We start from the raw sequence: 17,314 nt of genomic DNA, 5'->3' as shown, positions 1-17,314 counted from the left end.
TTCACCTGTTCACGGCAAGTGCATTGCAAGAAACAAGATCTGTTTTCCCTCAGATGTAGCCTTGATTTTTTCGGGATCAATGTTTCTTATTTATTTGTCTTTTGTTCATTGATTGCCCTTGTGTATTCTGTTAGTGTTGCATTCCTTTTGTCATCTAGAAATTTTGTTATAAACTTGATCATGAGTTTTAAAAAAAACAGCAGCCACAGACTTAACTATGTGAATTCCATTTTTGCTTTATCATGCACGTTGGTCTTTTGATGTTGTCCCTAGAAACTTAAGTCTTACACTGAATTTATACATTTTGCTTTGAGACCAAAATATTGTCAAAAAATTATTAAAACAAAACTTGCATTTTTAGATTATGAAAGGGTCTGCGGAACTCCCAGAAAGCATGATTTTGCATCATTTGTTCTATAGCTTGTTGGGCCTTCAGTGGCTCCAAAACCCTTCAAAAAAATGTGTTGGCACTATTTGATTGCCAATACTTTTAAAAGAGTTACAAGGCTAGTTACAAGGCTAGTTACAACCAAACTTTAATACTATGTATGTATGCAATACATGTATATGCAGTTGGGAATATAAAAGATTCATTTCAGCAGAGGATGATGATTAGTTCTGATTAAATGGTACATAATGTCTTGACTATACATGTGTTATTTATAATAAACAAATCATTTAAAAATTGTATGTTTTTTTAATATCATAAATATAGTTGTGAAAATGAATAATCAGTCCCTTGCTTTAATGAAAATGAAAAATCTTGCTTCAATAGTGCAGAAAATGAATAGTCTGTCCTCTTAGTTTACAAAAACAAATAACCGATCAAAAACAAATCCTCCTCCCCCCCCCCCCCCCAGAATATCAAATGGTCGTCCCCTAATATGAAGGTGTGCGTGTTATGTTTTGGTGAAATTCGGCTCATTTATTTTATTATTTTTTGGGGGGGAGGGGGGTAGTTTGTGTTAACAAAAATCGCTAAATGGAGAAATGTCTTTAGAAACACACAAAAAAAAACACCCTCTAAACGAAATGTAAGTGTCTATTAGCTAGACTAAGAAGGCCAATTAAAATTTGCACAGTGGCTGTGCATAATAAGTAGATTTGCCTTTATTTTGGTGAAATTCGGCTCATTAATTAAAAAAATCAGTCTCCGCGATGATTGCATCATGCAAACATGAGCAAACGGGGTATCTTGCCTCAGAGTATCTTGATAGTTGACGTGCCAAATTTCTAGCTTTCGGTTTTATTTGTACACCTGTCATGTTGCCTGTTGTCTGTTTTCGGTGTTCTTTATACACCCGTTTTGTCAATGGTGTCTGTACACCTGTCATGTGAATGTTGTCAATACACATTTTTTAAAGGATTGTTTTTACACCTATTTTATACGTGTTGGTTTGTGCACTCATTTTTTTTTTGTCGATGTTGTCTATTCCCCAGTTCTGGATGTTATCAGTGTTATTTGTATAGCTGTGTGTCAGTGTCTGTATACTTATTTTGTTATCAGTGTTATTTGTATAGCTCTGTGTCAGTGTCTGTACACCTATCTTGTTATCCATGATAGCTGTATACCTATCTGTATACTTATTTTGTTACCAGTGTTATTTGTATAGCTGTGTGTCAGTGTCTGTATACCTATAATGCTATTAGTGATAGTGTATACCTATATTGCTATTCGTGTTATTGTATACCTATATTGCTATTCGTGTTATTATATACCTATATTGCTATTCGTGTTATTGTATACCTATATTGCTATTCGTGTTATTATATACCTATCTGTCAATGTATGTATATTTATCTCTTTACCAGTGTTATTTGTATAGATGTGTGTCAGTGTCTGTATACCTATCGTATTACCATTGTTATTTGTATACCGATGTATCATTGTCTGTATGCATAAATTGGTACCAGTGTTATTTGTATAGCTATGTGTCAGTGTATGTATACCTTTCTTGTTATCAGTGTTATTCTTTATCAATGTGTCAGTGTCTGTATACTTATCTTCTAACCATTGTTATTTGTATGGCTGTGTGTATATATACCTTTCTTATTACCAGTGTTATTTGTATACATGTGTGTCTGTATAATTTTTTTTATTACCAGTGTTATTTTAATATCTGTGTCTATACACCTTTCTTATTACCAGTTGTATTTGTATACATGTTTGTCTGTATATTTTTTTTATTACCAGTGTTATTTTAAGATCTGTGTCTATATACCTTTCTTATTACCAGTGTTATTTGTATATCTGTGTGTCTGTATACCTTTTTTATTACCAGTGGTATTTGTATATCTGTGTGTATATATACCTTTCTTATTACCAGTATTTGTATATCTGTGTCTGTATGCCTTTTTTTTTTATTACCAGTGGTATTTGTATATCTGTGTGTCTGTATACCTTTTTTATTACCAGTGGTATTTGTATATCTGTGTGTCTGTGTACCTTTTTTTATTATCAGTGGTATTTGTATATCTGTGTGTCTGTATACCTTTTTTATTACCAGTGGTATTTGTATATCTGTGTGTCTGTATACCTTTTTTTATTACCAGTAGTATTTGTATATCTGTGTGTCTGTATACCATTTTTATTACCAGTGGTATTTGTATATTTGTGTGTGTGTGTATACATATTTTATTACCAGTGGTATTTGTATATCTGTGTGTGTGTGTGTATACCTTTTTTATTACCAGTGTTATTAATTTTGTTTATCTGTGTGTCAGTGTCTTTACTTATGTTCTTACCAACGTTGTTTGTATAGCTGTTTGTCTGTTTATCTTTTTTATTACTAGTTTTATTTGTATATCTATGTGTATACTTATATCGTTATGCCTGTTATTTGTATACCTATGTGTCATTGTCTGTACATGTATCTTGTTAATAGTGTTGTTTGTATAGCTGTGTCAGTATCTAGTTATGTGTCTTATTTGTATAGCTTCGTGTTAGTGTCTATATACCTATCTTATCAAAAGTGTTATTTGTATACCTTTTAGTCCGATTCTGTCACTTATCTTGTTGCTAATGTTATTTGTATAGCTATGGTACTTGTCTGTTTACTTGTGTTATTTGTATACCTATTAGTCAGATTCTATTCACTTATCTTGTTGCTAATGTTATTTGTATAGCTATGGTACTTGTCTGTTTACTTGTCTTATTGCCAGTGTTATTTGTATACCTATGGTAAAATTCTGTGCACTTATCTTGTTACTAATGTTTTTTGTATAACTGTAAATGTATACTGATCTTGTTACTAGTGTTATTTGTATAGCTGTGGTACTTGTCTGTATACTTGTCTTATTGCCAGTGTTATTTGTATACCTTTTAGTCCGATTATGTTTACTTATCTTGTTACTAATATTATTTGTATAACTGTAAATAAATTTAAACTTATCTTGATACTAAGTGTTATTTGTATAGTTGTGATTCAGTCTCTGTATTCTTTTCTTGTTACTAAGTATTATTTGTATATATGTGTAGTACAGTGTATCAGTGTTTGTACACTTATTTTTTTGTTCAATGTTGTTTGTGCACATGATTGATCTATTTTGTGAATGGTATCTGTATATCTGTCATGTCAGTATTGTTTGTTTCATTGTTTTGTTATTGTTGTTTGTGTATTTGCTTTGCTTGCAGTGCTGTTCACCTACAAGTATCTTGTTCTTAGTTTTTTTAGGCACTCATTGTAGACTAATCAATCAACAATTATTTTATAAATCAGCTGTTGACTTGATATTTTTAAATTACTATGGCCATCTGTTATATATTTATCAGGGGCCTAGGTGGCGGAGTGGTCTAAGATATCCAACTACTGGGTCATTAGCCTGTCAATATTGAGGTAATCGTAATGAGGTCAAATCTAGGATGTGGGTGCTGCACTAGACTCCAATTTTAATTGACAAGGATTTCAAGTTTTCCTGCAGAAGGTCGTGGTTTCTCTGAGCACTTTGACTTATTTTACCAACAAAAAATTGATCACCACAAAAAAATACAAAATTGGTTAAAGTTTCATTAAACACCAATCAATCAAGTATCCTCATTTGACCCCTTGACACCACAACATATGACTACTTTTGTAACTACTACCTATTTTAAAGCCTTAAAGAAATTTACAATTTAGTGGCAATGTCATAGAATTTTAGGAAAATATTGACCAGTGACCAAATGATTTGTTACTGAGCTTATTTAATTATACAGGGAGTCTATAGTAATGAAGCTTTATTGATATATCATCAGAGATTGCTTTGAAAAATAGATTTGATTGAATTATCATCCAGAGCTGCTAGAGCATGAAATATTGGAAATAGTGCCCAAATAATGCTAAACAAATTTTCACTTTAGAGGACTGTTACATTGATGGTTTTGGTAAACTTGTGCTGTTTGGCTACTGTCTCGTTACAATTAACTCCACATCTTTGTATGTTAATATTACATAGTAAAGACATGTGTACGTAAAATAAGATACATATCTTTGAGACAGCAACCAAACACAAATTAAAGAAAGAATATATCTAGAGATCTTAGGGCCATTATTTCAACAAAAACAACTGCAAGCAATACTACTTTATTTATACACACTCATATAATAACAATATTGTAACAATATAAATATAAAGAAACCATTACGTATATCCTTAATTATATAAGATTAATATTAAATAAGAGATTTCTTACAATAACAAGTAATATGATATTAAAGCTTTGTATGGCACAAAGAAAAAAAATAATCACAGAAAACTTTGAAGTTTTCAGCAGGATAAATGCACTTGCTGAAAAGGGAATGTAATAAATAAACCATCTAAAGATTTATTGATTGTTCATAGCTTAATGTAAAAATGCAAATATTGTATGCATTTATGATTGCATTTTTTGAAGAATTGACATAAATGCAAGATTAGTTATTGCAAATTTTGGAAAGGCTGCACACAGATAACAAATTGCTAGTTCTTATTATTGCGATACTCACATTTTTCACAAAAATTTATGAATATGCAGTATACTGTCTTCTATAAAAACTTCAATTATTATATCAATTAACAAACTTTTACATTTGAAATGTTTTATGGAATAACTATATCTAACAAAATCAATCAACAAATCAAAAAGAAAGTTGATAAAACAAATATGTATAATGACTAAATATAACGTAATGCATAATACCGGGTATTCTATGAGAGTAAAAGTCTCATCCATAAATGTATATACATGTATAATAAAAATTGCAATCTATATATACTGCAAGAATGGTCTGCAATTAAACAATGGCTTTTAGAAGCTAGCTATTCTGTATATATCAAAGCTTAAGCTATAAAATCATAGTTTTTAAAATTAACAGAAATTGGATTTATTCCCAGAAAGCCAAAACACAATTATTTGTGACAAATTTCAAGAATATCTGATATTTAAATCGATATCATTATAAAAATAAAATCTTAAACCATTTTTTTATCAGATTTTTTAGAGAAAGAAGGATCTAAAATGATATCTTAAGCTTTATAAAATCACAGTGGAATGGTCATTTGTAAATTTTATACTTATAGCACCAACTGATCGACTAACTAAGGATTTAACAATCCGATATGTAATGATTATCTCTTGGGATTTCAATTATGATCGATATACCTTGAAAATACTTATAACAGTATAACCTTTAAAACTCCTACAGATAAAAATATGGTGTAACATTCCATAATGCCACATTTAGTAAGCTCTTGTATGACATAAAACAAAACTGTACTAAAAATAAAACATAAAAATATGGTACCATAATGCCACACATACAAGCTTGGATTTGGCATATTTTCTTAAAAAAGAAGTCAAACATAAAAATATGAGAAAACCTTTGAATTATGCAAACATTTTAAAACATTTGTAACTATAATTTTTTTCATTTCATAATTCAGATTACAGTAAAAAATAAAATATTAAAAAAGAAGAATTAAATTCAGTTTCGAAATTATTCAAATTTATATCCTTTCTTAATTAAAAAGTTGATATGTTTTTCATCCAACGTGTGAAAAAAATTAACAAATACATGTTAGATCATAGGATCAAACATAAAATGATCCAATAATCTGAGACATTTTAATGATAAGAATTGTAGCAAACAACTATATAACATGCATATACTTAAAAGTCAACATTTAATCTGATAAATATTTCTTTATCTACTACAAGCACTTGTATTGCATCTTTAACAATGCATATAAAATATATGTCTTTAACAAATAACAACAAAAAAGATATTTTGATTTATTATCACCACTCCACTCCGCTAACTAATGTATACTGTGAAAAAGTCACCAAACACTTCAGTAACCTTAACTCAAAACATTTGGAAGATATGGTCTACTGATCAACAAAATGTTTTACAGTAAATCTCGCAGTCTCTTTTCTTGTTCATCCAATTCATCCCAGATAACTTGTGGTACATCTGTTCCTACTTGATCTTCTAAGAATCTCTTACTCTCTCTGATGTCATCCAGCCAATAGTACTTAGGAATACTGAACAGTTCATCCCATTTAAGATCACCAAGGTTGGTCAAATTAAATGATTCTGAAAAATATATCCAAAAACAATTACATATACTTTTGCACTTCTATTCTATTTAAAGCACCAACAGTTTTTTTGCAAAGTTTTCCAAAACTTTTTGGTCTTCAGCATATTGATTACTGGGTAATGTATATTTCATCAAGTTAGAGAGATAAAGGAGTATGTTCGATAAGGTCCTAAAATGGCCCCCTTTTTTAGCGTAAATTTCAAATTCGGATTTATCGACCAATATCACGATAAATTATAGCTAATACATTGACTAGCTAGGATATAAACCATTTTGTTGAAAATTTTACGTTTCTGCGTTTCATTATGACGTCACAAGTTGTACTCATATTGATTTTTCACGAAAAAATCAATGAAAATGGGTGAATTTCCATAGATTATTGGACAGGAAACATAGAGCGCATACGTCGACAACAAAGATCTTTTAAAATAATGTTTGTGAAGACATATCACATGTCTTATTTGAATCTTAAGCTTGTCGAAGCCTGCGCTCTATGTTTCCTGGTCCTTTATTTGGTTGAAATCTAGCTGATTTTGTCAAATTTCACCAAAATCCCTTATCTTGACCTTTTTTGGATGTAAAAATCAACGTGTTAGAATTAAACTTTGACAAAACCAGTTCTGTTTAACTTTCTAACATGTCTTTAAGGCAACTTAAAACATTTATTGTCTTGTAACTATGAACTTTATAATTGGGGCCAAATATGGCCCTTACCGAACTTACTCCTTTCTCAATAATTTTTTCTTTGAATGGTGAGCCAGTCTTCTTTTTTTTTTAATGTCAGTGTTGACATATATTTGGGTTATATAATTAAGCCATGGCATTATAAGTTACTTTTGGGCCAATAGTTTACCTATCTTTGTACAGAGTAGTATGTCAGTATAGGTATTTCTCTCTGCAAGTATTATTCTCTTCATTGTATATAAGCCATTTCTATAACATATGCCATTTTTTTGTGCCAATATATACCTTTCATAGGTATATAAGCTATGGCAGTAAGAGCAATTTCTATCTGCCAATAATCATCCTTGTTTAGAACATTTCCTATTGGGTTTTTTTCCCCAAACATAACATCAGTATTTACCTTTCTTGGGTATATACCCTACAGGAGTTTTCTCAGCAATGCCTTCCTCTCCAGCACATCTTCTTAATACCCAATCCAATACACGGATATTATCTCCAAAACCTGGCCACAGGAATTCTCCTTCTTCATCTACTCGGAACCAGTTCACATGGAAGATTTTAGGAACCTGAAAAAGTTCAAAGTTATATCACTGCCACTTTTATAGCCAAAGAAATGTATCCTTACCAAGAAACTCATAGTATTGTTACAATATTAGATCAATAAATTATAAAGTTTGTATCTATTTTTAACTGAATTACATGAAAACATTAATCAAAACTAACTATACATATCTATGTTGATCCTCATAAAAACACATAACTCAAGGTCATTTTGTAATGTTAAAGTCAACCCCCCCCCCTTCCCCCCCCCCCCCCCCCAAAAAAAAAAGAAGTACTTGAAAGTTGGCTTAAACAATTTAAGGTCAAGTTAAACATTTCAAAGATACTGAGGTCCCCAAAAAAAGTTTTCATATCCTTAACTATCAAAATACACAACGATATTGGGGCATCTTTTTCAGGGAAATTATGCTGTGTCTAAACAATACTTCCAAGAATCAGTACAAAGTGAATTATGAGATTTTTTGAGTAGCAGACTACATTTTCTTTCCTACCGTGTGTGGTTTGGCTTCCAAATTCAACCAGTGCTTTAGATAATTTCCAAAGTTGTACCCCATAAATGGCCTCATAGCCATTGGATCATGCATGATCATCTTTCCTGAAATACAAGACATATAATGAAACAATCCTTAATACATGGATTTTTAACTATTTAATTTTAAATCTTTTAATTGAAATGAATGTGGTCTTTTAAATTACAAAGGCACAGTGTGACTGTCTAATGCTCAACTGTTGAAAAAAATTGTGAGTTTCCTAATTATTGCATTTATATACACATAATATAGTTTCACTTGTTTTGCTGATTATGTATGCAATTAACATGTTTAACCCAGTGTCTACATTTTTTTTTTTAAGATAACAGCCACAACCACAAAAATAAACCAGTTAAAATCCAGCTCGACTGCTGTACATCCCAAAATCCATAATTAATTTTTCATAAGAAAACTGGTTAAATTCAGCATTTCAGCAGCAAAAACTCCAAAAGATATGGCTTATTTGCATGAAGGCACATTTTCCCACAATTTTCAGGATAGATAGAAATTGTTATGCTTTCCAATTTGACCCTATTATTTTTTCTCTAATTTTGTTATACTTATGAGTAAAATTGCTAAATAAGAAGAGAACTAACAAACACTTGTACCTACAAAATTATATTATTTACACTATATTATCATGGTTTGTTATAAATTTGATTACCTTTAAATTCAGCTGCAGCAGTAGCTTCAGACTTGACACAGGCTCCCACAGACACTCCATGCTGCCAGCTGAAAGTCTCAAACACCAATGGTACACCTATAACCAAGTAAAACAAAAAATGACTTAAATATTGAGGAAAGAGAACAGAAACTTTTATTTGTGTTGGCTTTTGAAAACTTTAGTTCTCTTAAAAAGCATAATGCATTATAAAAGTTTCTACAAAATAACCATTGACTGTCATGCATGCAAATATATTCAACAACAAAGTTGTTCCAGTAAAGTAGTTTTGGTCTTTTGTCAGCAATGCATAAAATTACTCGTAAAATTCCCACAAAGATAAATACTGAGATAGGAACTCCCTCTAGTCTCAACCTTACCTGTAGGTCTCCTTCCACCAAAGATTATTGCAGAAATAGGTACTCCCTCTGGTTTCTCCCAATCAGGATGTATATTAGGACACTGGCTAGCAGGGGCAGTAAATCTTGAATTAGGATGTGCTGCCTTTCCTGGGGCTCCGATCTGCCATTTTTTATTCAACCATGTTGTTATCATCATGTTCTGAAGAAAGAAGTTACAAATTATTAACCACAATGTCAAAAAAAATTTATCCATCAGGAAATGGTATCAGTTGGAAACTGCTGATGTATGATATAAAGTGATGCTCAAGTGAAAGTTCACACATTTACCATAATAAAATTTGCAGTTTGATACGACTGTAGAGGTCAAACCCTGAACAATTGGGACAAGTACGGACACAACATTTAAGCTTGATACAGCTCTGAAACATTAAAATCCATGGTTAGATTCAGCATATCAAAGAACCCCAAGAATTCAATTTTTGATGATCAATTTTGGACTTTTTAGACGTCAATTTGGACCAATTTGATAACGGGGCCCAAAAACAAAAATCTTAATACATGGTAAAACAAGAATGTGTCCTAAGTACACAGATACCCCACTCGCACTATCATTTCCTATGTTCAGTGGACCGTGAAATTGGGGTAAAAATTCTAATTTGGCATTAAAATTAAAAAGATTATAGGGAACATGTGTTCTAAGTTTCAAGTTGAGTGGACTGGACTTTAACTTCCTCAAAAACTACCTTGACCAAAAACTTAACCCTGAATCGGGAAGAACGGACAAACAAACGGATGGACGAACAAACGAAAGAACAGACGAATGAACGGACCCATAGACCAGAAAACATAATGCCCTCTACTATTGTAGGTAGGGCATACAAAAATTACTGTCATATAAAAAGGACCTATGCAAAAAAAAGTAGGTTGTATTTATCAAATTGTTTGATATACTGTAGTGAACAGTACTTGGTAATTTAAAATTGAACATCGTTGCTTTCCTACAATGAATTACAGATTGCTACTTTAAGCACAATACTTTAGCAAACCGATATATACATCTAGGAAAACAGGATGGACTGATTCAAAACTATTGTTGAAAGGTCATACAAATGGATAAATACCTTGTCTACTTCATCCTCCATGCCTTCCCAGTAAAATCCTCCATCAGCAGTCTCGGCTACATTGGTAAATATAGAGTTTTTCTGGAATGTCTTCATGGCATTGGGGTTGGTTTTAAAGTTTGTACCAGGTGCTACGCCAAAGAATCCAGCCTCAGGATTGATGGCTCTCAGGGTACCCTCTTTGTCAAACTTAAGCCATGCAATATCATCACCTGAAACAGAAGATTATAACTATCAAAGTATTTGATTTTTGTTTGATAACATGATTCACTTAAAAAGTAGAAATTTATAATGCATAATCCGGATCCATATTCTGAGAATAGGAAATAAAAATTCTTTTTCTATATGACAACAGACATTAAGGAAGGCTAGTGTAAATGTAAAAATAGTTTACCAAATATTTCACTGAAGTGTTAGTCAAATGCTGCAAAAAGCATAATAAATGCTACAAAAGCTGAAGATAAACCATGCTTCAGATATATCATGCTTCAGATATATCACGCTTCAGATATATCACAGGCATAAAAAGTACATTACATTCTACAGATCTTTTTCCTAGACTCAATACTTTAAAAAAAAAATGCTCAGTTTGTCACTTATAAAATATTGTTTCCCTGACTTACCTACTACTCTGACTGTGTATCCAGGTACAGATGGTTGTAACATGGCTAAGTTAGTCTTACCACAAGCACTGGGAAATGCTGCACAAATGAATTTTTCATCACCTGTCTTATCATTTTTAAGTCCCATAATCTGGAGAAAAAAAATAGACAATGAATTTTAATCTTCATATTCTACATTTTAAAAGATAATTGAATTTGCACTTCCATGAGATCTTTAGGAGAATCCAAAATGTTAACTTTCCAGTAAATAGTTCTATTTTCTGTTCTAATAAGTATTGAAAGTACTGTAAAATCATAACTTTTCCAGCAGTTTTCATTACAGCAAAAAAATATTGAATACTGAATAGTCTGAGGATAATCATACTGGGTAGTCTAACAGAAATTAAACAAAGTAGTCTTAAAGTAATCATACTGGATAGTCTAACAGAAGTTAAATGAAGTAGTCAAAGAGTAAGCATTCTTGATTGTCGAAGAGTAATCATACTTGATTGTCTAAGAGTAAACATACTAGATAGTCTAAGAGTACTCATACTGGATAGTATAAGAATAATCAGACTGGATAGTATAAGAGTATTCATACTGGATAGTCTAAGAGTAGTCATAATGGATAGTCTAAGAGTAATCATACTGGATTGTCTAAGATTAAGAGTATTGGATAGTCTAAGAGTATTCATACTGGATTGTCTAAGAGTAAGAGTATTGGATAGTCTAAGAGTATTCATACTGGACAGTCTAATGGTAATTATACCTGAGTCTAACAGAAATTAAACAAAGTAGTCTTAAAGTAATCAAACTGGATAGTCTAACAGAAGTTAAACGAAGTAGTCTAAGAGTAATCATACTGGATTGCCTAAAAATAAGCATACTGGATAGTCTAATGGTAATTATACTGGATAGTCTAATAGTAATTATACTGGAGAGTCCAACAGTAATCACACTGGAAGTCATTATCAACAGGTCTTCCACTTGCTACCAACTCTTGCTCCAATTAAAACTTCAATTCAAGAACTTACCAACATATGTTCTGCAAGCCACCCTTCATCTCTAGCAATTACACTGGCTATTCTAAGAACTTACCAACATATGTTCTGCAAGCCACCCTTCGTCTCTAGCTATTACACTGGCTATTCTTAGGGCAAAACATTTCTTTCCCAGTAGAGAGTTTCCACCATACCCACTACCATATGACATGATTTCTCTCTCTGTTGGTCTGTGGGCTATCATGATTCTCTCTGGATTACATGGCCAATGGTTTACAACCTTTCCTGTAAAATAAAAATGTCCATCATCATACAATAATGATTACTTATCTAGATAGATAGGTCAAATCTGTAAATAAAAGTCAATATTTATCCTTTTGATTGATAGAACGGAACACAATGAATGTCTCCTAATAAGATAGGTTTTAACTTCAAAGATATGATATGTATAGCAGGCTTGATCAAGCATAATGATTAATAAACTAGAATGACTCATTTAATGATTTTTTAATTTTTTTTGTGGACAAAATGCTTTGAGAGTTCTTTGCAAATGACCCATTTAAAGTCGCTGGAAGTTCTTCTGTAGCTGTAATAGATACAAGAGATTTAATGGTTTGACCCCAGCCGCACCATACCTTCCCCCTTTACACACAATTTGAAATATATTTTATATTTTATATACAACTATTTAAATCCTTTACATAACATGAATGTAAATCTTGTAAATTTACATGTAATAAAAAAGTGAGTAGAAAATTTTAAGACAAACACTGAAATAAAGGAACCTCTCAATGCATAGTTAACACCTCCTTACAGACAAGTCTTTGAAAGAATCAGGCAATTAAAAAAAAATCAAAACATGGCCGTAAAAATCCCACCTACCTAATCATCCTATTTTGAAGTTACCCTCATCCTGATTTAGAAATAGTATGTCTTTCATTTCTGCATGTCTGGTAATTCAAGAAATCTCTGGAGAAATTTTGGTAAGAATGAGAGCAAGTCACAGAGTTATCTCCCCTTAATTGTGAATTTCAAGTGCATTTCAACTAAATTATATCTGGAACTACTAGAACAGTAAAAGGACATTTTGAACATAAATTAATGTCAACTTGGAGTTGGTTTTTGTTTGTAATATTTTCTCCACTTCCTGATTCTTAGGCAGATTGAGACATAATACTCACGTTCTACAGGTCTAGGACACCCAACAGAGTGTATACATTTGACAAATTCACCATCTCCCAAAGTCTCCCAAACTTTTGGTGCTACACGAGTCATAATATTCATACACAGTAATACATAGTTAGAATCAGTCAGCTGTATCCCAATTTTACTGATGGGCCCTCCAACTGGTCCCATACTGAAGGGAATCACAAACATGGTCCTGCCTGAAATTAATAAATGCATAGTTAGAAACTTGTCAGCTGTAAATCAATTTGATGATGGGTTCTCCAATAGGACATATTCCAAATAAGCAAAGTGAGGTAAAATGAATAATTGATAAACAATTTCACACATTATCACACTGTCGATGACATAGTTGGTATACTGTATATACTGAGACAACTGTCCACTTGGATGAAGAGTTGTCTCATTTGCACTCATACCACATCTATTATATCTATATACTGTATATGTTTACCTTTCATACAGCCAGGGTATCTGTCATTCATCTCTTTTTCCATGTCTGGTGGTGCAATCCATTGTCCCAAAATACCTTTGACACCTTCCCTAACATGAGGGACTGTATCATACTTGTGTTCTGTTGATATCCAGGTCTTGGCCTCAACTCTAGCAACATCTGCAGGGTCAGTTCTACACAAGAAACTGTGAAGAAAATCAATTTTAACATAATATTATTATAATCAGACAGAATTAACTTACAAAAAGCCATTTCAAATTATTACAAGAGGCTTGAATTGCTCACATGACAAATTATAGCTTGCATTGATCATTTTTGTTGTTTATAGAGCCTGCATATCTGTTATAGAGCCAGGTGAGCTAAATAGGAGTGTTAACTAGATTATGTTTCTACTCCTTGTGTCAAATGAATCTTTAACTTCTATGATGTACTAGTTAATATCTTTTAATTTATTCCCAACTTTTTTTGGCCAGGGATGATTTAGAGCTTGACAAATTGTATACTGTAAATTCAGAAATTATTGGGAGGTTTTTATTAATGCGAATTATGCGACTCGGTGAGTATCGCAATAATAAGATTTCACATTTTGATAACTTAACTATAGATCTGTATGTAAATTTTTCTTAAATCGTAATAATTGAACTCGCATTCCTGTCCATTTTTGAAAAATCGCAATAATAAACGCACGCAATAATTTCTGAATTATACAGTAGATATTGGTCTATTGTTGAAGACTATGTTGCTCTTTAGAGGTCTGATGATTATTTGAACTGTTGTAATATTGAATCAAAGTGTAATATTTGAAGAGTGCAGTCATAACAGTGTAGTCACCATCTATTGATTAATTGACTGTCACAAATGTAGATTTACAGATAAAGTCAACCCAAAAAGGGCAGTGGCAACTCTTAAAATATGAATGGCCCCCAGGGTATATATCCATCATATCATTACTCTTAGGTCTAAAATTGAACGATAATAAACTTACCAGTTTTCATATTTTTTAAGTTCTGTAAGAACACCTCTTTCTACCAATTTGTGTATGATCTCATCAGATTCCTCTTTAGAACCGTCACAGATGTATAAAGCTCTTGGTGCACAAATGTCAACCTATGAATAGATTGTCCAAGGTATATGAAAGACAGAAAAAGTCATTTATTTCTTTTGATATCATTTATTTATCAAAAGCACTTGTGTTCACTGAAGGTTAAAGACTGCTTTTGTATTCTATTCAGCAATGCAACACAATATGCAATATTTTATATCTGAGTTATCTTTCTTTTCCCATATAATTGTAGGTAGAACAGATAAATTCATTCACCAGGCACTTTTCTGCTACTTATGACTTAAATAAACTATACATTCTCTAATTGAATTATTTGAATAAATTGCTTGAAATAGACATGTATAGGATCTAAAAAGTATTTCCGCTTCAACAATATATTAGGTAAAGTAGAGATGAGGTCTGGAATATTGTTTAATAGTAGCACATGTAATATTTGATCCTTATACCTTCACCCTACAGACATATTAGGTGGGTTTTTTTTATTATTTCAACTTAATGGTTAACAAATGGCATTTGTATGCATCATATTCATCAATGAATATTATCTATTGTAAAGAAATCTCAAAGAACATCATTTTTCCCCACTACATATCAACTCACCCATTTGGCAATGAACTTCTGTACTTTTTTAGGAAGTTTGTGAAAGTCTCCCTTGGCAATAGGCACTGGTCCAATATGTGGGACCACTATATTATGGACCTCATAATACTGGGTTTTCTCAGGGCTAAACACACTAGTGTTCTCCCCAGCTTTATTATCACTCATTTTTCAATATTATTCTTCCTGAAAGTCACAAATTGTTTGAATTATTTTATCTTAAAATCACATTATTTTTCTATATGATTCTACCAGAAGTCACCACTTTTTTCCCCGATAAGATGCTACCTGAAAATCACTTAACTTTTCAATATGATTGTATCTGAAAATCACAACTTTTCAATATGATTGTATCTGAAAATCATAACTTTTTTCAAAACAGATTCTATCTGTTAGTCACAACATTTTAAAATAATTCCTTCTGAAAGTCATTTTTTCCAATACAATTCCATCTGAATGTCACAAAACATTTTCTAATACAACTCTGAAATTTACATTTTTAAATATATTCTCTAAAAGTCACAACAATGAACATTTTTCCTATTTTAAGTTACATTTTTTCAACATGTTCAATATGAAAAAAAAAAGTACATTAAAATGGATGTCATGGATGTATTCCTTTATCTAATATGGAAAAAAGGTTGATTACAATTGAAAGAAATGTGGGGTATAAACAAATGAATGAGACAACAATCTAACAACACTAAATAACAGACATCAAGAGGTAATACAAACTTCTTCTGAAAAAATATGGGATACTAAATTTAAAGTTAAAATCTTGTCCCACACCTGTTCACTTGACAATTATAACTTATCTCTATAATTATGCCTTATTAATCGTCTTATACAGTTTTTACCTTTAGCTGATAGTAGTTTAGTTCCAGATCTTCACACAATAACAAATTCTAAGAGTATGGGTATATTTATTAATTAGTGTTCAATAAATACAATAACAATTGGCAATGCACATATTTTTTCTACTGTGTGCAATGTTTATGCAAAAATTGCACGTTTGCAGACAGATAAGTAAAATATTAATAGATATATTTACGTCATTTTTAATTATTTCTAAACACCTGTATCAGCAATAACAAGACGCACAAATCATATCATGTAAACAACCTGGCCTTGAACCTTCAAGGATAGTTTATGCGCATCTCATTAGCACGTAAAACAATGTATTGCCAGCAATTAAATTAAAATTCGAAAATTACAGCGTAAAAACAACTTGAATCAAAGTGAAATGCCTCGATTTACACTATGAAATAGCGATGACAAATGGTCTTTCATTAATCCTGGCGAAATTGAAAATAACAGTATGCAGCCGGCCGGCTTACATTTGCCAGTTGTTTCCGGCTTCTTATAATTTGTGTCATGCGATGAAAATCACTTCACCGCATCGAGATAAACCTATGCAATACTAAAATACATCTACTTTTGGCTTACCTTTATTTTATAGGTGAAAAACTCCCGATTCTTGCAGGCACAACGTATCAGACTTCAACCCACACTTCCGAACAGGAAAACAACTGGTTTCAAACTAAGCAGTTTACAGTGTAGGTCCTTTACAAAGAACCAGTCATTTACCTTCGTATAATCTCGGGCTTTAACCAGTTCACTTAAAAGTAAGTAAGTAAGTAAGTAAAACTTTATTTGGATTCGGCATATTGACAAACAATACAAACATAAGCTCTAATGAGCTTTTCACCGAATATAAAAACCATATGCAATAACAATTAAAACAAGGCATGCAGCATGCAATAAATAATAAGAAGCAGCACCAAAAATTAACTCCAGCATGCAATAAATAATAAGAAGCAGCACCAAAAATTAACTCTAAGCAAATAGATAATACCAACTTGATAATACATGTATCTTGCAAAATACCAAAACATATATACATAATTACATTAGATGTATGTTTCATTATGATAC

General features: G+C 31.7%; 1 protein-coding gene across 4 annotated transcripts; it reads right to left on the bottom strand.

The window, feature by feature from the left end:
- Window positions 1-4,546: 4,546 nt before the first annotated feature.
- On the bottom strand, window positions 4,547-16,987 carry LOC139523217 (phosphoenolpyruvate carboxykinase [GTP]-like). 4 transcript variants are annotated; one of them, XM_071317055.1, is made up of 13 exons: window positions 16,826-16,987; window positions 15,383-15,565; window positions 14,705-14,826; window positions 13,720-13,904; window positions 13,262-13,465; window positions 12,178-12,365; window positions 11,101-11,230; window positions 10,478-10,689; window positions 9,375-9,555; window positions 8,998-9,093; window positions 8,295-8,398; window positions 7,643-7,808; window positions 4,547-6,554 (listed from the first exon to the last, which is right to left on the bottom strand). In XM_071317055.1, exons 2-13 carry the CDS (start codon window positions 15,545-15,547, stop codon window positions 6,367-6,369), a joined length of 1,941 nt encoding a protein of 646 aa, XP_071173156.1. In that variant the 5' UTR covers window positions 15,548-15,565; window positions 16,826-16,987; the 3' UTR covers window positions 4,547-6,366. The 4 variants fall into 4 exon arrangements, with proteins under 4 accessions (XP_071173156.1, XP_071173157.1, XP_071173158.1 ...); XM_071317056.1 differs by lacking the exon at window positions 16,826-16,987 and adding an exon at window positions 16,237-16,796; XM_071317057.1 differs by lacking the exon at window positions 16,826-16,987 and adding an exon at window positions 16,456-16,748.
- Between the last annotated feature and the right edge of the window lie 327 nt (window positions 16,988-17,314).

The sequence above is a fragment of the Mytilus edulis genome, chromosome 5 (genome assembly GCF_963676685.1).
Source record: "Mytilus edulis chromosome 5, xbMytEdul2.2, whole genome shotgun sequence".
Classification (NCBI taxonomy): domain Eukaryota; kingdom Metazoa; phylum Mollusca; class Bivalvia; order Mytilida; family Mytilidae; genus Mytilus; species Mytilus edulis.
This window is presented reverse-complemented; position numbering and strand designations above follow the sequence as displayed.

Bases quoted from the DNA above. Each gene is read 5' to 3' on its own strand.
- LOC139523217 (XM_071317055.1), bottom strand. From the start codon at position 15,547: ATGAGTGATAATAAAGCTGGGGAGAACACTAGTGTGTTTAGCCCTGAG. The intron at 12,366-13,261 runs GTGAGTATTATG...TTTATTTTACAG, and splicing joins GTGTCCTAGACCTGTAGAAC to GAAAGGTTGTAAACCATTGG. The intron at 8,399-8,997 runs GTAATCAAATTT...CTTGTATTTCAG, and splicing joins TGCTGCAGCTGAATTTAAAG to GAAAGATGATCATGCATGAT.